This window comes from Harpegnathos saltator, unplaced genomic scaffold, assembly GCF_003227715.2.
Source record: "Harpegnathos saltator strain DR-91 unplaced genomic scaffold, Hsal_v8.6 scaffold845, whole genome shotgun sequence".
NCBI classification, from domain to species: domain Eukaryota; kingdom Metazoa; phylum Arthropoda; class Insecta; order Hymenoptera; family Formicidae; genus Harpegnathos; species Harpegnathos saltator.
In genome coordinates, this window is record NW_020230699.1 from 153,233 (window position 1) to 177,500 (window position 24,268).

Below are 24,268 nucleotides of genomic sequence, written 5' to 3' on the forward strand. Positions count from 1 at the left end.
AACGCGAGTCATCGGGGAGGGGGGGGGCTGTAAGTGCATCATTATCGTCACGACATGTATACGGTATTTTCTAGCGTGACCGCATTGTTCGTAAACGATTGCTACCAAGCGATGTAGCTGGGGGGTGATTTTGTCGTCGGACATCGCGTTATCGAGGCTTTCGACACGGTAACGCAGGAAAAATTTCGGAGAAACGCGAAAGCCCCCCCGATCGGGAACAAAGTTCAACGCGCGAGTCGAGTGCACAAAATTCGCCGTTGCGAAATTTAACGCAAACGTGAAGGATCAACCGCTATCTCCCGCAAATCGGCCTCACGATGTTTCCCCGATGTCTCATCGTCGATTTCGCGGCTATATCGGGAAATTAGAGCGCCGGACGGCGCGCAATTTCTCTCCGAATATGTTTAATCGAGGAGGAGAGTTCGCGATCTTGATGGAGCCGAGTAAATTGGAAAAACACGTCGTTACTCAATTTATCGGACTCATCCGGTATTCGTGAAATAAACGAGAAGCGGAGGGCAATAGAAAACGAGCGAGCGAGCGACAGGGGTAAAGGGGGGGAGAGAGAGAGAGAGAGAGAGAGGGAGAGAGAGGAATATAAAAAGAGTCCGGTGAAAGGGCTTCTCGCCCTATCTAGACGGCGCGCGTTTACTCGCGCCGATGTGCTTCGCCATGCGAATCGGAGGTCAGCTTAGAATCAATAAAGTGCACGATCCTGGCATGAAGTAAAATACACGAGCGAACGAACACGCACACACGTAAGGGTTTATGCACCGGTTTCCGTCGGCGGGCGCGACCGCATTTCCGTCGGCAATAAATAGGCGATTCCGCGGCCGAACTTGCCTCGCGGATCTCGCAAGATCCCGCGAAACTCCGCCGGATGGAGCTTTCGCGAAGAGCGCATCGCATTTTCGGCGCGAACGGTTAATTCGGCCTATGGCGACGAATCATTGCGGACATCGTTGCGGTTGTGATTAATTTACACGCGAGCGCGCGCGAGTTATACGCTCTTCAATATTTTGAGAATTAATTTACACACCGAGATTTACGTGTACACACACACACACACACACACAGACACACAGAGGTGGATCTCGTTCAAGTTGGACACGTTGGGATTATAAAACGTTATTTTGATCCGCGCCAACGGTCGTTCTAATTATTTAATGTGCTGTTATTCATCCCGATTGTTTGTTTGTTGCGATCCGCCTCTGATGAACGCGGTTCAAAGGGACTCGGTGCGCCGGAATCGTTTCGATAATACCGATGTTGAGATTAATCCTGTAAATTTATCTGTAATTCTCTCGTAAGTACAATCGTGTAAATCGTCGTGGAAAGGTACACGAAATAAGCGCCCTTTTGATCACAATTGCTCGACGTTAAATCGAGAGGTTAAATCGCGGAGAGATACGCAAAGGAAAAAGGAAAAAAAAAAGCATAGCGAACCGTCGAGTGTGCGCTCGTTCGCGAAACGAGTGTCGGGAAGAGCCTTCCGACGCGGATCTCCCCGACCGATCCGACTTTTCCTCGCACGAGCGCATCGGCGTATACATACGACGACTTTATTAATGCCCGAACGTTTACCAGCTCGAGATATTACTAGATACTTCCGGCCGGATGCATTGCGTTGTTACATACGCATCGTCATCATAAAAAATGTTGATCGTCTCAACTGTCTAATTTTCTCGCTGATTATCGCGTAACACCGGCACGAACGGAAAATGTGTGGCGCGAAAGATGCGGTCGGCGACAACAAGTCGAATGTCGAGTGAAACTGCAGGTTTTCAGCAAGAAGTAATATTTACGGGCAACCTGCAGGATGTCAATCGAGAACAACCGCTGGTAAGGATAAATTTAACGTCGAGTGAGGAAGATTAAGAGGTCGGTGGACAACGACAGGTTAATACAAAATTAAACTCTGAACAAAATTTCTCTGTTTTATATGAAAGTACACGCTCTGACCTTTCTTACTTTACGTTACATTTATTATAAAATATGTAGCTGTTCTTTCAAACGTTTCCCGACAGATTGTCCACGAGTGTTACCGTCTCTTCTTGTTAAAAATACACGCTGGACTTTCGGAGCAACTTATCGACACCGCCCCTGCATCTTCCGCGCCACACATGTTGGACGTGAAGCCATCAAACTGACACACATGGTGACTGGAGTTAACAGCTTTGGAGCACCGTCGCCGGTTTGCCGAACAATCGTGAAGCGCGAATATTTAGAATACAATGTGTATAATTGGCAATTTCCGGTGTCACCGTTTACGGAATGGAAATGCATTTAACGGAGTCCTCTGCACGATCGCGCGCGCGCACGGCGACGGGAAAGTAAGGAGCGCGGGTGGGTGGGCGAAAAAGGATATTATCCAAGGACTCAGGAGCGCGCAGGCGGACGTCTGTCCATCGGCGTTCGGATCTCCGCGGCCGCGGCGGAAAAGTCCGGCGCAGTTAAGTCCGCGCCATTGAGCCGGTAATAAGAGCCGCTGGGAAATGAGGATTACGAGAGTGCGCGCGCGGCGCGTGTGCTGAGAAACCTTTCGGTGACCGCACCGGCGCAGCGCGGCGACGTAAACACACCCGCGAGTTGCACAACGGGACGGAACGAGACGCATGACGAGTGTCGGCGCGGGTGACGTGCGCGAATCGCTCGAGAGACGACGCTCGTTTAACTCCGTCACTGGCTCATAACGTCTAATCACCGAGCTCCCTCTCCGAGTGACTTCGCTTCTCGGCTTCTGAGAAGACCATTTTTTTCTGCCGTCGTGCCGTGCCGTCGGCGATTACGCTGCGATGGCGAGCTATACACCGTGCTATTATGTCCTCCCGCCGGCGGTCGCGAATAATCTCTCCGTCTTTGTCTCTCCGTTACTCTCTCGCGATGCTCGCGAGGCGGAGCGGCAACGCTCGCGCGACGTTGAAACTTTGGGACGCCGGACCGAGCAACAAGTGCAAGTTTATCACTTACTATGAGCGGATTTTTCTCAACGACTGATGGATCAAGCTCGAGCTACTTCGGAGATGAGATGAGACGAGAAGGAGGGGACTGTGACGAGTTAAGCTCGATTTTTTCATGGAACCTTTCCCCCCCTCCCCCGTCTTCGATTCGTGCTGCCTGAAGAATATTTATTTATTTTTTTCTTAACGGAGACAATATTCCTTTGAGGGAAAATATTGGGTGAATGTAAAAGTTTTGATGAGTTCCCCGAAGATGGGTACATCGATTCAGTTTTGTGGCAGCGCTTGTACAAATATACAGATGTATAATACGACGCCGTTGGATAATAGAAAGCAATGGCGGTTATTTGGTAGAATGAATATTTTGCATCACTCTAGTAATTATCGCAGTAGCGTTTCCCACGGAATAAAAGTGGAACACGCACGCACACCGCGTGTCTCATTCGTGCGGAAAACGCAGGAGTAAATCCTTCTCTCCTCGTCATCGCGCCGCGCAGTTAAACATGCACGAGACATTTTGCAGCTCGCGACGTTGCGGCACGGCGATAATTCCGAGCGAGAACCAGCGCCATCGTAACCATTATTTTATCGCGATCCGAGAGTCGTGTTACGTAAATCACGAGACGATCCTTCGTGATCGGCCGCGCGCGCGCGAGTTTCCCGTCGCGAATTCTCCTTCCTTTTAATCACGTCGTGGAACTTTTGAGAAAATCTCCAAGTACCGTAATTAACCGTTTCCGTCTTCGTGCATCTCCGTAACCTCTCGCGCTCCCGCGAGGTTGCCTCGCGGGAGTCGGACATCATCGATCGCGTAATCGCGCGCTGAGCAAAATATCGATCATATGTTCGCGTTGCCTCTCCACCTTCTTCTCCTTCTCCTCTTCCTCTTCCTCCTTCTCATTCTACTCCGCTATCCCCCTCTTTCTCGAGCACGCGCAGGCGTTTGCCGTTCTAATTACGCGCCGCCTAATTACGCTTTGCTTTTTACGGCGGAGGAGGTGTATATGTGTGGGGATGTATGCATACACAAATTTTATATATATATATATATATATATATATATATATTAATCGCACATGCAGCATGATTTCAATCACGGATAGCGCAGAGTGATTGTTCGCGCTTAAGTCTCGCGACGCCAACGACGCCGGAAGTGCAAGGAGAATCGCAACGCAAGAATCGACCTTTCCGGTCGGCGGGAATATCGGAAAGCGCGTTTCACTTCGTGACTAGACTGAACGTATTCCACACGACGACATTCGAGCGACATACCAAGCGACCGTGAATAATATGACCACACACACAGGTGCTGGCAGCCTATTAATAACGAGTGCCATTATAGTTTTTATCTGTGATGAAGAAGATAATTAGGCGGCTTTTTATGTAAAAGACGTACTATGTATGTGTGTGCGTGTGTATCTCTTCGTGTGTAAAAGCGCGGTGGAAAAATTAGCGAGATTATTCATCGAGCGTGCCTTTCGGGCTATTTCGAGAAGAAACAGCGCGGAATTTCGCACATTCATCGAAATACGAGGTGTGTGGCGAAGCGTCTTCTTTTATATTAAGGATGCCCGAATACGTGTGTGAGAGAACCGAATGAAATCGCTCCAAGAAGGATGTTTGCCGCGAAAGAATGAGGTGATCGATATTTTCCAAAATAACGTCCCGCGATATTTTTAATAAATAATCCGGAAGCAACCGCATTTCTCCGGCTCGCGCGCGACTGGAGTTTCTTTCGCTGAGAGAGAAAAGAATGCTAAAATTTTTAAGTTCCTCCTTTGAAACTTTCAGCGACTCAGTTTCGTCGAGAGAGGTGAAATTAAAATAAAACACCGAAGCCGATTCTTATCATCTTGGTCTCGAGATTCGAAAAACTGCTTAAACCTTCAACATAGAATACCTGTACCTGTAAGATTGTTCGGCGAATTCGCAGGTACTTTTATGCAAAAGTCCAAACCGATATTTCCACACAAGTTAAGCTTAAACTTTATTTTGTCCGTTTCTCCCGATGACTCTCCGTCGTCGGAGAAACGACCAGAGAACGCATTGTTGAGTAAAGTTACGCATAACTGCGAAAGTAGCGGTTTTCAGAATTTCTCATCAAAATCCTGACGAACTCACCGAGCAGCCCAATATATTCATTGAATATGTACGTATACTTTATGTTGAAAGTTTAAATATTCGTAAATATTCAAAGACCGAAACAACAAGAACTGTGTCCAGAGCTGTATACCGGCATCCAGTACTTTTACCACAATGCCTGCAACGGCAGTGTCAAAGAGAAAGAGGAGTTTCCCGGGCGTGTGTTCGTCCGCGTATATATATTTGGTATATGTTTTAAAATGAAAATCCAGTAACGGAGTTGCCGACAGCTCTCGCGGCTAGACATCTCGCGAGGAGCGCGGCGCGGCGCGACGCGTGCCCGCGCGTTTAATTACTCCGCCGACGGAACGGCCGACGACTCTATCTAATTCTGTGCTCTATTGCAGACCTAGGGAGCCCGTTCTTCCCCGGTGGTCCTGAGTTGTGGCATCATCCGTTGGCGTACTCTACAGCCGGCGAATTACCGGGCACGCTGCAACATGCGACGCTGGTGCATCCGGCGTTACATCCTCAGGTCCCCGTACGTTCCTATCTTTGACTATCTGCAGACAAAGCTCTGGAGCCGCCGACGAGCGCCCCGATGCACGTTAGTGATACACATGATCGTTTTCATATTCGATTATTATGGTAAAAACACGCGGGAGACTCGCAAGGACTCAAGGAGCCTAGCGAGAGAGTCACCACCACCTTGGCCACCTTGGGTCCTCGACTCCTGCTTGGTTTTCATTAGTTTCTCGGACCATCGCAACTCTTCGAGTCTCTCTCTCTCTCTCTCTCTCTCTCTCTCTCTCTCTCTCTCTCTCTCGATCTATCTATCTATCTATCTATCTATCTATCTATCTATCTATCTATCTATCTATCTATCTATCTATCGATCTCGCGTATGTGTGCAGATCTTTAGATTTGCGAGGCTTCTCGCTGATTTTCGGCTAATTTCAAAGGATCGTCTCGTGAGCCTCTCTATGGTAACTTGAAAGTGTTTATGTGTGTTTTCGTTTCACGCGACTGCCACACACTTTGCACCGTGTATAATTTTCTGCTCCAATTGAATCTTTGTTCTAATAACTGCTCTAATTGAGTTTAATACTGAGCTTGATCTCAATTCTGGGGAACTATTGCGTCTTTAAATCTTCCGGGCGATTGATTCTCCATTTTTAGAGCCGTTCGAGCAAAGTCGCGCACGATTAAGTGAAGACTGAGATTTCGTTGTCTGTCCCGCGCGCGTCTAGTCGCGCGAAAGTCGACGATTCGAGGCGACGAACGTTACACTGAGAGAGGAAATAATTTTTAAAAAGTAATACTTTTCAAAAATGTTCACCTCCACCGGCGGATATTGATAACATATTTGTCAAAGTGCAAATTCTTTTATTTAAATGAAAAATGGAAAATAGAAAATGGAATAAACGGAGAATGGAAAAAACTTGAAGAAAATTGACAAAACTAAAATTGTGCTCGTTTGCAAAATATTTTGTCTCAGTGCAAAAATATGTGCATTAAATAAACACGCTGGTAGGTATCCACCGAATAAACTTTCGCATTTTCTAGATATTTTCTGACGCGCGCGCGTTAAAGCAAAAGTCCGAATATTACGCGTTCGTTCTCCGTTGCTCTATACGAATCGATATGCGCGCGCGACTCGCGCAGTCCTCGCAGAAACTGGCGTGCGCTCGGTCGTCGTGCGGACTTGCGTCACGCGAACTTCGAATCGCCGGTGTTTCGAAACTATTGCGATGCTTCCGAAGTTTGTCGCGACATGGATTAATTACGGAGACCGACGTTAATAAAACCGCGGCTTGCTTTTTCCAGCCGCACGACATCCAGCACAGTCTGACCGTCTCGTTCGCTCCGCATTTTATTTTCACATGAGCCACGAGAGAGGCAGAGAGAGAGAGAGAGAGAGAGAGAGAGAGAGAGAGAGAGAGAGAGATTGAGAGAGAGAGAGAGAGAGAGAGAGAGAGAGAGAAAAGAGCGTTTAAAATTTTGTCGTGGATTTTTCGTGGATTTATCATGATGATATCTATAGTTAAAAGACAGTTACCTCTCGTCATTGTTAATGAAAACGAATGAAGAGCGAGACGTGTCCGTAAATAAATTGATAAGCTGCACATTAGATAATTAGCGGCGGTAATGTAGAAACGCGTGAAGAATTACACCGAGGGATATGTACACGTCTCTCTTTCTCTGTTCCCTTCTGCTTTCTTTCCTCCACTCGAAGAGACGACGACGAGCAAAGACGGCTTGGTTATTTATTACAAAGTTGCATCTCGCGTTTCCGCATCGGGGTTGTTGTAATTCCTTTTTTACTTATGCGCTTCACATCCGGCGCGCGACAAGACAAACGGTGAAGCATTTTGAACGCCGAAGAATCTCGCGGGGATTTTCGCGAGGTTCCCGAGCATTCTCCTAGCGTTTTGCAGCGAAATTCCACAGTCGCTCGGATTCGAGTAATTTTTCACTCGTAATTGAAGAGTGGATCTGACGCACTTCACCGCCGCCACAGGGACGTATTCGCTATGATCGATCGAAACATTCGCTCATACGGATGTCGGAATCCAATCTAAGCTTGAGCGAAACACTCACTCCTGCAATTTCGAACGGCGATATTTCCACTGTAGCTTCGAGTGCAAATACCCGCCACTTTCCCCGCGCGTTTCGAGCGCGATTCCGCCCCGCGAGAGAGACTCAAAGAGTAAACAGACATGTTTTACTTATCGACAGGTACGAGAGGTAAGGCTAACGAGAGAGCGTGCGAACGCGTTTACTCGCTCGAAGAATCGGAAAAGTTTCTGGCTGCGAGTGTACCCTCCAACCCCTTTAAGGTATCGGTGGTACGAACGGGCACCGATTCGCTCGGCACGGCTCTATTGATTTTTAATATCGCATAGGCTTGTGCCAGGTTCACACGGGTACCCGTCACGCGTTATGTAGCAGGGCCATAACTTGGTCGCGAACACCTCACTACCGATTTCGATGAGGATAAATAGCGGCGGCAGCGGCGCGACGCTGTGGTCACGAACGCGAACGCCGATACAATCTGTGTAGCCGCATCGATCCCGCACAACGGTATATTACGCGTAAATGTCTTTTGCGCTGCGTCTGATAGCGGGTCAATATCATTCCGCCGCGCCGTCACCGCGCGACTCGTGGAGTAATCGCGAATGCGAGGATCGCGGGATCGCGATAAGACGCCCTGCGCGAGTGTTATTTTCGTGTCGTTCCGGGCCGGGCTTTTTTTTTCTTATTGATTCCGAGACTTTCGGCTTTTCTCGTTGGATTCGCAGATTCGTCGGTACCTCTCTCCGAGCGGTATCTCTCCGTTTTTACCTGAACTTCCTGCGCGACGTACAACGTTTCGTTATCGTGAGTTATTACAATTGTTACTCGTTATTATGATTATTTATTGCCGCTTATCGCTTGTGCTTGTGATTACTGTTGATGCAACTGAAATTATGTATTGTTCTTCGTTATGCAAGTAGCTGTCTTCATTTTATTCCGTCTTCATTTTTGCCTTGTACGAATAGCTGTCTTGGTTATCACGGGTAATCATCTCAATTATTGGGTTGCCGCTGAATTTCGTAATGTTTGCTTCCTGACGGAAGTTTGTGTTTCCGAGAAAAAAAAAGGGAATTTTTGTAATGTTTTTGTACGTCATTTTAAATCTCCGAGAGAGCAAGAGGGCTTTAAAACGTTATAAAAATTTCTTTTTTTCCTAGACAAACTTCCGTCGGAGAGTACACACACTGCGAAATTATGCGCCAATTTGGTTTACCGTGAGTAACTTATCGTGTTTTTCTCGTACCGGTAAGTAAGCGAATTCTCGGGTCTCCTGCGAGATCTCCTGCATCGAATTGCGTTCGTCCCGAGTCTGCTCTTTAAAAATCGTCGATTACACCGGGGCAAACATTCTTAGCTATACATGAGCTATATATGAGCAGCGGGAAATTTTTATCGCCCGATTATCGGAACGTTCGATACACTCACGAATCTACGGCGGGGTCTCCTCGCTACCTCGCGGTCGATGCCGGCGCCTATAAATCTCCGCGGGAATGCCCCGTGGTGCCAAGGAGCGCAGCCGGTTTTCGCGCGCGAGAGATAAATCGTGACCCTAAAGGCGAGTCCCGCCAGCGCCGATATTCGGACGTACGGCGTCGTTATTTCGGCGGGGATATCGGCGAGCGTCGAGCGAGAGGAAAATTCAAAAGAACCGCGCGGCGCGGCGGGGAGGAGATACGTCCGGGAATGATTGGGCTCTCTCGCGGTAAGCCAATTTCGCGGCTCGCGCGAAATCTCGAGCGCGAAATCATCCCTATTACTAAAATCGAGAGGATATTCTTGATATTCCGCGCGCGCGGCCCGAGGCGCCGAGCGGACGAGCGGAGAGGAGCGAGCGAGAGGGAATCCGTAGCATCGAACGTTTGATAAATCGAAGGCTCTCCAGCCGGGATTGCCACTGTTATCTCCTTTTTCCCCGTACGCATCTCTCTCGCCGTTCCTTTAACGGAAATAAAAGGGGAGCGGAGTGCGCCTCGGTACCTCGAGGTATCCACTCGACGGATAACGAGCCGAGGAGAGCCGGTAAAGCAATAACGTCGCGGCTTATTAAGTCGAATATCCTACTCGAGGTCCGAGTCGATTAAACGCGCTCTCGAGCTCGACTCGGATTCGAGTCGAGACCTGTCGTCGAGCTTTGCCGAGCTAATGAGTAACCGTCGATGGCACAAATAACTCGCGGTTCCTCCGTCCTCCGTCGCGTTGCAATGTATCCGCCGCGTGTTTGCGCGCAGCGCAACCTGAAGGATCCGCCGCGTAGTCTCGCGACCGCGTCACGCAAATCGCCGCGACAACGTGGTCAACCGCGTAATGGAACATTCTATTTCAAGTCTATTAATAGAACGCATTATAAGAGTACGCGGAGGTGCGTGCTTTTACAAATACGACTGATCGGTACGCAAGACGAGTCTCCGAGACGTCAATACTGAAAAACACCGAGTTATTTCTCCTATTAAATAACACCTTCTATTAAATAACATTATCGTCCGCGGCGACGTAATGCCACCTGAGGTCACCGCGTCCGAAGGAAGCGTCGTCGTTTCAACGTCGAGGCGAATGAAGATCGAGAATACGTCGTCCGTCTTGCTCTGCGTACAAATCGCGCTCGCGAGAACGAGAGAGAGAGAGAGAGAGAGAGAGAGAGAGAGAGTGTCTCAAGGACCGCGTCGCGCGAATCCGACGGAGAACGTCCTTCGGATCGAACGACATTCTCTCCGGACGTCTTTCGGCGTGTTTTCGCGCACGTCGACGTGCGACGCGATGAATGCATCGACGTAGATGCATTCTCTTTAAGTTTCCCGGAGTGAGCTCGCAGTGAGGGACCAGTGAGGATTCGCTCGAAGCGACAGCGAAGATGCCGCCGCGGCCGCCCGGAATCACAAGGGAAGCGAATGTTTCACTCGAACCGCGGAATGGATTCTCCATCCACACGAGTGCGCGTTTCGCTCGATTACGGTGAATTTGTCCCAGTCAGACGGCGGCGGGAAATTGTTGCGCTCTTACCTCGCTGAACTTCAAAGTAGGAAAACTTATCCCCCCGAGACTCGCTAAACAATCAATTCTCCTGTTGAACGCGAGTGGTGCGTGCACCGGGAAAACGCGTTGCAGTTTTCCCATCACCGGCCCTACTAAAGGATCCTAAGTCAGATTCACCCTTCGGTTTCGAGCGGATATTTTCGCTCTGCGTAACGCGAGCCAGCTACTTACGACGCAGCCAACATTGATATTCCCGCACACTTTATCTAATTATTTCTACCGACCATCTACCGACCTTCTTTTCATTTAACAAAAATAACAGTTTTTTATTTTCTTCTTTACTATATTTCTCTCTGGCTCAGGCATGAAATCAATTGCTAGCTGTTGCCTCGTCCTTCGAGCATGTCCTATGTCACAATTATGCTAATAATAATATCAGTGAAAAAGTCATCCAACACTTGTCGGCTGTCGCGCGAGCGGAGTTTTGCTCACGGAAATTCAGAGAGTATTCGTCCGTCCGATTCGGCGGATCGGTCGGCTGACCTTTAGCGAGTGGCTGAAAAACACGATATTTTGTTCGTTTCTTTTTATTTTTTTTTTGTTTTTCAAAGGGACCAATGTGATGTCGGGGTAGGTTCGTGACGCGCGAATGCGTCGGTCTATCGCACTCGCAGATAGACCGACCGACCGATGAAGCGGGTCGAGTGATGACGAGGATGTATTTATATTTCCAGGCGCCTATGTCCCTGCCGCATCCTACGACGCTGACGTCGATACACGCGTCGCTGCCTCATTTTCTACCGTCGCCGGCACTGGCGTCACCGGTCGGGTCACCCTCGTCGCAGCCCAACATAGCCGGCAACGCGCAGTGCTCCACCCTCTTCGTGGCGAACCTGGGCCAGTTCGTGTCCGAGCATGAGCTAAAGGACATCTTCAGCAGGTCAGACATCCCGCAGCATCCCGCGACGCGCCGCGATACCCGGCACTCGCCGACCGATCGAGTTTTAATCCGACGCGCGGCTCATTATCGACGACTCCGGGTGTATCTTTAATCGTATGCGAATCTCGCGCGAGCGCGCGCAGCCCACTTACGCGCGTGATTATTCGAGATTTTAAGGACAGTCGCGCCGCAGGACGCAGCCAGCGTGCTGCCTTCTTCACCCATGTCGACGGCGATGTAGGTTCAATCGTCGTCGCAGGATCAATTGTCAGAAATAGCGTACGCGAGTCGCAAAGTGTGTCTAACTTCGCGACGAAGGTGTGTCTAACTGCGCTCGTCTTTGCCTTCATGTCTCCGTTACTGACATCGCGACCACGGCGAAGGCGTCTTTTATCTTTGGTTTATAATCTTTACACAGGTATATATAACGTCAACAAATAATATTTCACAAAGCTGATCTTTATCGAGGAGGAGGAAGCGTGTAAAGAACAGAATTGCTTTGGCAGTTTTAACATCTCTGTGATAAGAAGAAGAAAATCACGTGTACAGCAGTGTGCGTAACTCTGGTCTACGAGATATATTCCAAGTTTTTCTAACGCATTTGGAGAGAGATCGCGCATTCGTCGTAATCGGCCGACTGATGCGTTGTTTAAACGAAAAGACAGATTATTACGAGCATTATGATAACAACGACGGTGATGGTTGCCTCGATAAGTCGAACGCGCGTTTACGCCTGCGTTTGTGCGTGCCTGCAAGCGATGTATACAGGTAGCCCACGTAAGGCTCAACAACTGGTCTACCAGAGACTCGCAAGAATATATATACATATATAATTATTAATTATACGAATTTCATTGGACATGCGTAAATATTTTTACACAGACGAATCATTTCCTGAATCATTGAGTAAGTAAGGTAAAAGTATCAATGATGGGACACGTGCCTATAACTCTGAACATTAATCTTTTATGAATATTTACGAAATTATAATATGAAATATACTTGTGTGTGTGTGTGTGTGTGTGTGTGTGTGCGCGCGCGCGCTCATGTTTTAACTACAAACTTTTAAACATTTAAGCATTCAACTTGATATCTACGTATACATATTCTATGTGTGTTGAAAATTTAAATATCCGAATGTACGGACCGAAATAATTGTCCAGAGTTATTACGTCATCGCGGCATTGGTACTTTTACCTCACGTACACGTTTTTCGCTCAAATTTGACCCAAAATGTTTTCCACTCGAAAATAACACGCAAAAGGTCCGAGCAATAGCGCGGCTGTTTGGAATTTTAAAGTTACCCGCGCCCTACCTATCAAAGGGGATGAATGAGGGTAAGTCTTGAAACAGATTTAAGGACCTTCGGGATCTATAAAATTCGGGAGTAGAACGATTAAAATTGATCGTGCAGTTGAGCCTTACATGGGCCACCCAGTGTATGCAATTTACGATACGGGGGCCGATACGCGTGGATCTTATCGTACGCGTCACGTAGTAGCGATACCGTCGCGGTGCGTTTACGGTTTCTAGCGAAAACTGGCGTGGTTTAAAGCGGGGAAAGGAACGTCTGATATTGTCGGCCGCTTCGTTGGTGAACTGATCTCCGGAGTCGTTTGGATTTCTCGATTTTCCATCGCGTAACGGAAAGTCCAAAGATCCTTCGATCCTTGAACCTTCGACCGCGCGGATCGAGTCGAGTCATTGCGTCTATAAAACTACGCCCATATTTCTTGTATCTCTCGATATTTCTCTCGCGACTCTTTCTGTATCGCGAGACGCTCGTTTGCAAATTACATTACCGCTCCAAAGTTCGAAGCGTCCTGTAGTTTTGTGACGAATTGTTATTCAGCCGCAGTTCCAAAATTACTCGCAACCTACAGGCCACGTTAGTCAAATTTTAACTCTCGGCCCGATCCGGATGGAATTTTATCGATTCGATTCGACGCAGAAAATTCTCCGATCGTACAGAAACAGTTGCCAGTAAGGTGGCCCGAACTTTCAGGCGGTCGCATGCACAATCGTGGATACAGAAAGCCGTTGCCCCCTTCTATTCTTCGCGTGAGTTGCGGAGCGCATCCGTCTTGTCCAACGGGACAGTTTGTTTTCCAGCGGGACGATTCTTCCGTCGGACAAGACGGATGCATTCCGAAACTCCTGCAAAATACAGCGGGCGACCTTACCGTCCACGGTAGTACGTCGGTTCGCGGGTTAAGTCGCGTAAACACCGCGTCGCAGGTGGAAATCTCGCGGAAGGCCTGTGTGGCGTGGAAGTTACGCAATGACTCTGGCGCAAGGATCGCGACTCGCGTGTCCAAGGATTCTCCTACATCCGTCGTGCAAAGAACGTAATCGCGAAGTTCGAGATCGAGTCGATAACGCGCGTTCTTATCGGTCTCCGCGGATATATTTCTACGACACGTGTGCGCGCACACATCGATGTATCGCACCACCGACGAGGTATTCTTGAAGACCGTCAGCCGTAAGGAAATTTCCGTGACTGCGGAAGAAGCTCGAAAGCTTCGGAGATGAAGAAGTTGAAGAACAATCGGTGTTATCGGTTATTTTTGGACATACCATATTTTTCGAGAATAATGAGCATCAATTTTGTAATGATTACGATTACCTCGATATTTCGTCGGATATGCATACAGACTCGTAATGTAGTGTATATGAGATATTTTAACAAATAAAATTTTGACAGTAATTTTAATAAGTGGATGAATATGGACATAAATCCACTTTGCACAACTGCGTTTTCACAATTATCATCACCTACACTCTACAGCGATTGACGCAAAGTTTATCGACGGGAATTGAAGGGAACAATGAAATTTCTCATGCGCGCTGAACCCCGCAGCAGGGCCGAATGATCTTCACTCTTACCTCGTCGATGTTTATTGTGCTCATTAGCATACGCTGTTAATTATCGCGTCGACCGCGATCGTGCGACTGGCACACCCACCCCCACACACACACACACACACACACACACACACACACACACACACACACACACACACACACACACACACACGCACACGCACACGCACACGCACACGCACACGCACACACACGCACACACACACACACACACACACGTACACATACACGTGCGCGCGCGGGTCAGAGGGAATGCGAAACGCAAAATCGGCATCATATGCAGCGGCGAGAGATTGCTAATTGCAAGAGAGAAAGAGGGGGAGAAAGATAGAAAGAGAAACTCGCAATTAGAACGCGCGCGAGCGAGCGAGTAGTCCGACAAACGACGGAGTTAAAATATGTTATCCGGCCGTGCATTACGGTTGCGTCCGTTTAATAAATTATTTCCACCTGCCCCGCCATGCGGAACCTTCCCACGATCTTGAAGTACGCCTCGGGTTACGACGCCTCGGTTCGGCGCCGGCCGCGCGTCTTGAATCATTGCTCCGGGAATTGCGGCCGACTCCTTTCGATATCAGACGTCCATGTTGAATCGGCTTCACTGCTTATCCGCCTCGTTTCTCGTGTGTATGTGTCTGTGTATACGTGCGTGCGTATCTGTACGCGGGAATTATTACGGAGCTAGGAGAAAACAAAGCAGGAGAATACAAGCGAGGGAAAAAGAATCAATCCGGTGAGAAGAAATATTCGTTAACGCGGCGATTAATGACGCGAATCTCGCGATCACTCGTTTCGTCTAATAATTCCCTCGGCGCGCCCTGGGCAAGAGGACGTGGGTGGGAGGCGGCGGCGGGGGGAGGGAGGGAGGGAGGGAGAGAACCCAGTGAATTAATTTGGAGAAACTGCTCCGTGGAATTATATTATACGCGCGGCACTGTTTGAGTATTTCCGGTGGCGCGCGATTGATCGTCGGGAGTAGTCGCTTCGGCGTTTCTCGTGTTTCTCGACTGCTACAGTCATCAGTCTGATTATTTGGACGTTGAAGTGAGCCTTGAATTTGCCGGACTCGGCTACGACGGAGAAACGCGCGTGTCTAGTCGGTTTGCACAGAATGGTTCAGACACATTTTTTCTAACGAGGTCAGGAGTGCCTTCTACGTTCTCTCTCTCTCTCTCTCTCTCTCTCTCTCTCTCTCTCTCTCTCTCTCTCAACGTTAGAATTAGCGCGACCTGTTTCTACCGGAGCGCCCGAGAAATGAGAGGTTTTTCAAAAAAATACCTTACGCGAAGGCAAAAGTGTTTGTTTGTTCTTTTTTTCAGTCTCTCATTCGACGTCCGCCAGTGATATAAAATGCACCGTTACGTAGAAATTTGAGAAACTTTCATAGGTAATTACGAAGTAGTTATTTTCGACTTGGTGCATAGTTTTAGTGTTAAAGTTGAGTTAAATCGACTCACGCTGCAACTGGCAACCGGCTGTTCGCTATTCGCTTCGCGACTACTCGGGCACGTTCGAAGATGTCGAAATTCGAGGATTCAAGGTCATTCACGACGGGGAGATAAAAAATTGACGAGGTTTCGGGCGATCTAAAAATATACGCGGTTAATGATATAACTTTCTCTCTCTCTCTCTCTCTCTCTCTCTTTCTCTGCTAATATATGACAGTCTGCGAGAATCGTAAAATTTTTTATAAAACAAGCGCAGGTCGCGAAATGCGGTTTTAAAATAAGACGCGAGTCTCGCACATATCGCGCACATGGTGAAAGGGGTTTCAGTGAAGTTTCATCCAATTACAGAGACCACTTAGTCGCGCGACGAGAACTTCTTCTCTCTCCGAATTTAACGCGTTGGCTGTTGCGATCACTAGATTTCTCATTTTCAAACTCGTCGTACGCCGTCGATGGTACTCGCGTGGAAACACCCCCCGAACCGTAGTCGACATTTCAATTCTCCTCAAGCTCTCGTGGAGAGTCAATTTTGCGCTGATGTGTATTTAGCGAAATGGATCCTTGTTCAATTTTAATGCGACGAACTCTGACGATGCCTCGCTCGGAGATACGTATTTTCCTGCACTCTTTCGGAGTGTCTCATGACGTATATACGCACCACGTCGTGTACGAAGTAGTGTGCACGAAGCGATTATTTAATTAAGTTTCGCTAGAATCTCCGTCCACGTAAGAATTGTTACGTTGGTAACACGTTGATAACGATCCGCTCGACGCGCGACGCGCAAACAGCGAGCTCTACTACTTCACTACTCTTTCGAGTTTCGGCGTTGACGGAAGTCTGTGAGCGACTGTCTAGCTAGTTCCGTCGCCAATAGAGAAACCCTTCTACCCCTCGTATAATTAGCCCACGAAATCTCATTATCCCGCAAACCCCGGAGTTCTGCAGTATGAATTCGCAAGTGGGTGCCTGAGTTAATTACACGCGTTTGCACGTGCGAGAGGCACGCCGCGCATTCTGCAATTTTCGGTAGCTCACGGGAGAGTATCCGACGGAATTTTGTCGTCGTTGTCGTTGTCGTCGTCGTCGTTATCGTCATCGTCGTCGTCGTCGTCGTCGTCGCCGCCGCCGCCGCCGCCGCCGTCACCGACGACGACACGACGACAACGACGACGACGTGTGTGAGTACATTGCGCTCGCCGCGTATAATTTAACCATTGTTCTTGCACGGGTAATTATTACGCGTTGGTAGGTTTAAGCGAGGATACGTTTGTCAAAACAGCAAGAGGAAAAACAAGCAAGAGAAGATTTTTCCACTTCCTCGATGCCGCAGCAAGTTTTCACGCAGCGCTGCGTCGCAGAAGGTACAGCGAGAATATTATTTGTTGATATCTCACGCGCGCGAGCGCGTCATTTATCCAGAGTGACGGAAGTGCCGGAAGTGCCGGAAGTGAACTAACGCGTTTGGAAACGCGCGCGCGCGCGACTTTATTTCATCCAGTTTCGCGTTTCGGGGTTCTTAATATCGAGGTTCGGCGCGGCAGTGAAGCTTTACAAATGCGCGGATCACTCGTGAGTTTAGTAAGTCAAACGATTAACGATCCGCGGCGGGGAATAACCGAGAGCAGAGTTTGAGAATTGAGAGTCTCTCTTGTTGCGGGATATATCATTAGCATACTTCAGAAGCCCCAAACCCGATTAATTAACGTTTCACTACCGGTGTAATCTTTTGTCTTAATTCCCTTTAAAGGTACACCCTTTAAAGGTACACCTTTTAAAGGTACACCTTTTAAAGGTACACCCGAACTGATACTCCACGTTAATAGAGAAATATATACCGAGTGATTCATTCTGTATATATTTCAAAAGCCCGCTTGAAATATCTCGGAAGGAATTTATTACACGAAGAAATGTTTCGGACAAAAGTTGTTCCAAGAGGACGATCAAACAACGAACGTTTGACGCAGCCTCCTGTCTGAGGCATTTTGTCGAACGAAAAAAACATTTCTTCCGGGATACTTTAAACGGTCATTTGAAACATCTCATTAACGATAACTGGATTCGTCTACATGGAAAGTTATCGAAACCACCCATCTAAATTTAATTCCACTTGGTTTGTCTAAACTGTTTAAAAGTTAGCGATTTCGCAATCAATCATCAAGTATGAGTTTCGAGAGTGATCTCCGAGTCGATGGGAGTCACTAATTTGTGCGAGCGCATCGGCTCGCACACTATATGCGTATTCACAGATATCCGTGCGCACATGTGAGTGAGTGAGTGAGTGAGTGTGTATGTGTGTGTGTGTGTATGTGTATGCATCGGTCGCACTCGCAGAATCTCCGGATTTACCGGTCTGATTTGTGTTTATTCTCGATGCGCGGCGCGCTACGCAGTCGACTCGGTAAGCCCGTCGGAGGTCAATGACCATAGTAATCGACGCTAAAGGGTAACGGGCAAACGAATGGGAAGCATCGAGTAATGTCCGCACCGAAATCCCGTCGTTCCGTCGTCCGGGAGAGCGACGACGACGACGCCGACGCCGCCGCGTCGGCGGGACGTCGTGGAAGTTGGTCGTGAGCGCCGAAAGCTTTGTACTAACAGCACCGCCTCCAAACATCACCGACATCCGCTAATCATTTGCCACCGTCGTAGATCGTAGGCATATAGGACGCACCTGTGTACTAGTACCCGTACCAACGCCAATACCATGCGACCAATGCCGTTTACTAACTGTCGGGGTGCCGAGAACGGGCTTGCACACGAGGAGGGGCTGATGTCGACGCCGCGGACGATCGCGCTCTGATCGCGGAGACTCGCGAGATTGTTCACGCCGATGTTGGCTCGCGAATAGCTCCGCCGAATTTGTTGTTTCGCGTCGAGCGAGTAGCACAGCGAGAGGATAAGTCCGACGGGGTTTCAGTTTCAGCTGAATTTCACCGGACGAGGTCTCTCTCTCTCTCTCTCTCTCTCTCTCTCTCTCTCTCTCTCTCTCTCTCTCTCTCTCTCTCTCTCTCTCGGAAGTGGAGACCGCAGAGTCTCATTAATTTATTCCAGCATGACCAGCGTGTATAGATATAACCTCTTCATTTCGAAATTAATCGTAAATTTTGAGAGCCTTATTTTACATTCAAGTCCACTACTGATAAAGTGCACTCTACGCATTCTAATTTGGAGATTTTATTATTTATTTTCCTTTGTCACACACACACACACACACACACACACACACACACACCGTAAAACACCTTTTCAAACAATCTTTTAGATGTAGTTTTCTCTTCGAAAAGTGTCTACGATTATTCGTGCGGTATTTTATATTTTTGAACTCGCTTACGGAGTAAAGTAATATTTTGCCAATTCTCAGGCGAAACGACAAGTCTCTCGCAAACGATTACTCAAGATTACACGGTGCGTGCGCGGTCGAGTTTATCCGGAAATTTCCGAAAACGACTCGCACGCATGCACGTGTGTGTGTGTGTGTGTGCGCGCGCGTGTCGAAGAAAATAATTACCACAGCCGTTAACGATCCAAACTCGATCCCGGCCTCGCGTCGCGTCCCCCGCGGTGTAATCAGCCCGTGTCGGCACTCCCTCGGCGTGATACCACCAACACACACCATCAATGGCAAACCAAGCAGTAACCAAGAACCCAGCCAAACCCCTCTTAACCACCCCCACCCGTCGACCACCCCGACCCTTGCCCCCCACCCCCTATTGCCAAAGTACTGTCTTTACGACTAACTAGAGCACGTACTGTACGCTTCTCTTATTTGTGCACAGTTTTCCTGGTTTCTCCCGGCTTCGTATGCACACGAAGGGAGGCTCGCCAGTGGCCTTTATCGAATACCAAGACGTTCGCTACGCGGCCCAGGCGATGGCCACTCTCCAAGGATCCTTTCTCCTCTCCTCCGACCGGGGAGCGATACGAATCGAATATGCAAAGTCAAAAATGGCCGAGGTGGGCTTCACAAATCTCTGGTTCGAAGTAGGTTCCACTTTATGCTACGAATAGACCGCTACGAAGGACGCGGGGGCGGCTCTACGTGCGAGGGGAGATATAGGTGAGAGGTCCTTGCGCGAGAGCTCGTAGGACCGGTCTCGTGTTCGTTACCTGGGGAAAATCGGTTCGCGGGCTCGACGCGCGACGGCACGGTGCCAGGAGAGGGCATATAAGAGGAAGAAGAAATTCGGAGGGCCGGAGAGCCAAAGAAGCTTCTCTTCTCGCGTACGTGGCGCTCGCGATGGGGCAATCCAGAGCAATCCGGCGAGAGGGAGAGAGAGCCTACACGAGAGTGTTTATTGCGGTCATGCGAGAAGCTTGCGTACTTGAAGCCTCCGGAACACCCAGGGCTCTCGCTTACGCGCAGACCCTCTCACGGCACGAGTGTATTTACCGTGTGGTCTAACACGAGACCTTTTGCGCGCACACGTACATGTACACGCACTAGACACCCACACACCCACACACACACACACACACACACACACACACACACACACGCACGCACGTACGCACACGAGACTCTGGGTATTCATCGCTCGACGGTAGAGCCGCCTCTGCGAAGATGCGATCGACGACGAACACGCGGGGCTGTGCTTCCGGCGACACACCCCATCGAATGTGGACACCAGGTGGACGCGTAAATAGCGAAAGATTGACCACTTCGACAACATTATTCCGGGAGGAAGTTTCTCATTCGAACGATCGAACTCGCAAGAGGAACCGAAAGCAATTCATCAGAGAGGCTACGCAAGGCTATGAACGATACGAAAAGACCGAGACGCGGCAAAATCCGCTGGCTGAAATTGGCACGTGTGACGACGAGCGCGAGGTCGCGCTCGCTCACGCCTTTGCACATCTTGCGGAATCGATTGCGTCTTCTCGCAATCGCGCTGCGCTGTCGCAGCGTGCAAGGTCTACGGGTAGGGTACTCGTGACGTTTCACCGGAGCACAGCCGCACGTTCTCGTCCAAGGATCGAAGCCGGCGACGAATTTCGACGAGTTCGCAGAATCCCGACGGCGCGCGTGCGAGGCGAATTTTCCCACGTCCGTGGCGCCGGGAATCGTCCTCGGCGAATTTGCACGCGCAAATTCGGGTCCTTATTATTGTCATCGGCGCCAGCCGAGACAACGTCGGCCCCGGCGGATCCCGGATCCAATTAATTCGGTCATTATTCCGATCTAATCCGCACGGTTTCGCCCTCGAGAGAGCGCAGCGCGCTCGCCTCGAGACGACAGACGGACCGTCGCGCTTTGAAGGCCAATTAAATCCGGCTGAAGGGCCGACGACGACGACGGCCGTCCTGTCGAGGACTACGCCGCAATTCGGCCGTGCGCGGCCCGGATGCCAATTGTCAATCGGCAATTCTCCACCGCCTTGTTAATCGCCTGCCGGCCGCGCGAAAAGCCGGCGGTCATACGCGAGTCCTGTCTTTCTTTCGCTCTCTTTCGTTCTTTCTGCCTTTGTTTCGGTCTTTTTCTCCCGCCCTTGTCTCTCACCCAGTCTCCAGCCTCTCTTGTTCTTCTGCCGCTCGATCGGAGCCACCACGAGTGGTCACCCTGCGTTTCCTGGGTTATCCGGCTCTTCGATCCGGATTATTATTCTCTCTGCTCGATCTTCTCTCCTCCTTCCTCCGGGCTTCCATCCGCGGAGGGAGACGAGCTCCTCGGGAACTCCGAGGTGCTCGTCGATGCTCGACCAGAGACTACGACGGCGAAAACGAGCCGCGCGCGCGCGCGCGCGCGCGCGACAATAATAAAGATGCAAACGAGCGAGCCAAAAAACTACATCGAGCGGCGGAATTATACAGTTCCAGGCTCCATTTCTTTCGTCCCACTGTATAACCTGCATCTTCCCACGATCGATCGACTCCACTCGATCGACAAGATTCGTTCGTCTTCGGCTGCTCGTTCCTATGTGCATCCTACCCCCCCCCCCTCCCCTTCCCGTCCCTCACACTACCTACGTGAGATCCGTTTGTTTTTTTATCCTGTGTATGTTGATTTTTGCTGTATTTGTTTATGGTTTTTACGACTGTACCATATAGATGCATCGATGCACTATGCACCAACCATCCAACGTAGCAACGTTTACTAATTGGCTGTAATAACGCTTGGGACAAAATCGGGTTTGGAAGGTATACACATTACTATTATACTATTAAAAGCGATCGATTTTCGCCGTAAATTATCCTTTAGCGGCCTTTACCCGGTTCACAATTCATGATTCGTATTCGCGGCAGTCCGACGATCAAGCCTGTGTGCATATCAAAATTTCACTGGAAGCCAATCGCTTCTCTCTTTCTCTCTTACGTCATAGAGATTTTTTCCATACTTAAAAAAATAAAGATCTTTCGTAAAGCACGTAAAAGATTGCGAGTATGCAAATTTCTGTTTCTCTTTATTTTTCCTCTTTTGTCGGAAGAACGTGCGGACGATCAGAACGATTTGTTGCTTCAAAATTGATTTCGCCCTCGATTCGATACCGATCGACTTGAACAAAACGAGTCGGAGTCCGCATGATCGCGGCGGGAAGCCGCGCGAGGCGGAAAAAAAAAGAGAAGAGAACAAGTCAGACAGAACGATGACTCCGAGGTTCCGCTTTTAATCGAGGCCGTATTTCCGCCGATGAAGGAATACCTGTCGGACATTCAAGGATCGATTCCACTTACGTAATTTAAGGGCTGAACTAAGTTCAACTTGCAGGTTATCCGACCGTTAAAAGGATTGAACTAATTAATTAGCTAAGTAATTAAGCTGCATTAAATGAAGTTGGCGGAGTCGTTCATTTGGCCGAGATATGGTAGTGGTATTTCAGCGAGGCTCATGACAATGATAAGCATACGATTCGTGCGTGGCGGTCGAAGCCACGACGAAAGAAAGGGGGAAGTTTCGCATCTTCGGCTTCCGGCCGAACGGAGGAGGTTCTTTCGCGTGAAAACCGAGCGCGGTCCAAGGATCCAAAAGTCGCGCGAGAACGCGCGACTTTTCGCTGCAAATTTCGGGTGAAGGAAACGAGAAAAAGAGAGAAAAGAGCGAGATGCAACTCGCACCGATATAACCCGCCAGAGATATAAACTTAGCGATGACCTTTTCTCGTTTATAAACCTACTTTTTGCCTTGAACGATAGAAAAAATTTAATTATCCACCGTGAAGTTGGTTTCATCAGCGACGTCGGTGCGCGGCTCCGGAGACATTTAAGTATTCCAGAATCCACCGAATAAACGTAATTACACGTCTCCCTCGCGAACCCAAAGAAGGGAGACCGAGGTGTTTGTAGAATCCCGCGGATCTCCGGTGAGCCGCTCGAGATATTTGAAAATCGTGTTCGCAGGCGAAAGTGTGTCACCGCGGGGAAGAAAAAAACATCGATCGTTCGCGCGGCGAAAAAGCGCTGCAGGTCGCGCTCGACCATTCGCTTTGAAATCGGCGGATCGATAGCGTTCGCTCGGCCGCGATTGTTTCGCGGCTTGTTTATTCATACGTGATGCCGAAAAGTTACTATTGGTCACGCTACAAACGGAGCCGCCGTCGCCGCCGTCGCCGCCGCCGCCGCCGCCGCCGCCGCCGCTGCCGCCGTCGTGTCGCGGCCAGATCGACCTCCCCCTTTTCGAATTAAAGGATCGATACGCGCTCCGCTCTCGGGGCTGGGCGCGGAACACGTCATCGTTAATTCACCTCGTTTTATGGAGACGTCTGACAGTACCGCATCGTCCACCTGCTGGGACATCCGATGAATTAAAACTCTTGCTCTTTTCCGTACTCGCAGACTTGCGCGCGAGATCGTAGTTCTATGAATATTTTCTCTCTCTCTTTTTCTCTCCCGTACACACGCACACATACAGATATGGACAAACATATACACATTGTACGTCATGAACCTTTTGCATTTACATTTATGTTGAATGGACTAAAACTCTCCTTTTCTCATGCGTATGATTGTGTGTATGTATGTGTGTGTGTGTGTGTGTGTGTGTGTGTGTGTGTGTGTGTGTGTGTGTGTGTGTGTGTGTGTGTGTGTGTGTGTGTGAGGTTTTGTTGGAAAGCAAAGAGGAACCCGGGGGACTCGAGTCGTCGGAACCGTCGAGAGTTGTGTTTAATCTTCCAATTCCGGTATTAATGGACTCTTGGATTTTTGCATTTACGCGAACATTCGTGCTTGCATACATTCAATTTGTAGACTTCTCTTCCCGGAATTCCCAGCCGCGCGGATTTTAATATCCGAATCTTTTCCCCGTGCAAATCCCGAAGCGTTTAAATTTTTGAAACGCGTCATGTCCCCGCCGTACAGCTCGTCTCCTTTTGTACCCCGTCGAAGACCCGCGGCGCTCTCGTGCTTCCCTCTTCGACGGGAATTTTGTATTAAAATATTTTCTTCATTATATCGGGATGTATCCAGCGCTTTATAC

The 24,268-nt window shown here is 49.1% G+C and overlaps 1 protein-coding gene across 4 annotated transcripts in view; it reads left to right on the forward strand.

Moving 5' to 3' along the window:
* The window catches only part of LOC105185566 (protein couch potato), a 113,618-nt gene that overhangs the window by 87,809 nt on the left and 1,541 nt on the right, over positions 1 to 24,268 (forward strand). For 2 of the 4 annotated variants that reach the window (XM_025307333.1, XM_025307334.1), the window contains exons 6-9: positions 5,450 to 5,583; positions 11,324 to 11,529; positions 19,638 to 19,842; positions 21,907 to 21,996. In XM_025307333.1, the coding sequence (XP_025163118.1) occupies positions 5,450 to 5,583; positions 11,324 to 11,529; positions 19,638 to 19,842; positions 21,907 to 21,966 (605 nt within the window). In that variant the 3' untranslated portion in view covers positions 21,967 to 21,996. The remainder of the gene's footprint in view (positions 1 to 5,449; positions 5,584 to 11,323; positions 11,530 to 19,637; positions 19,843 to 21,906; positions 21,997 to 24,268) is intronic. The other 2 variants (XM_011145171.3, XM_011145173.3) reach the window with 2 other exon arrangements.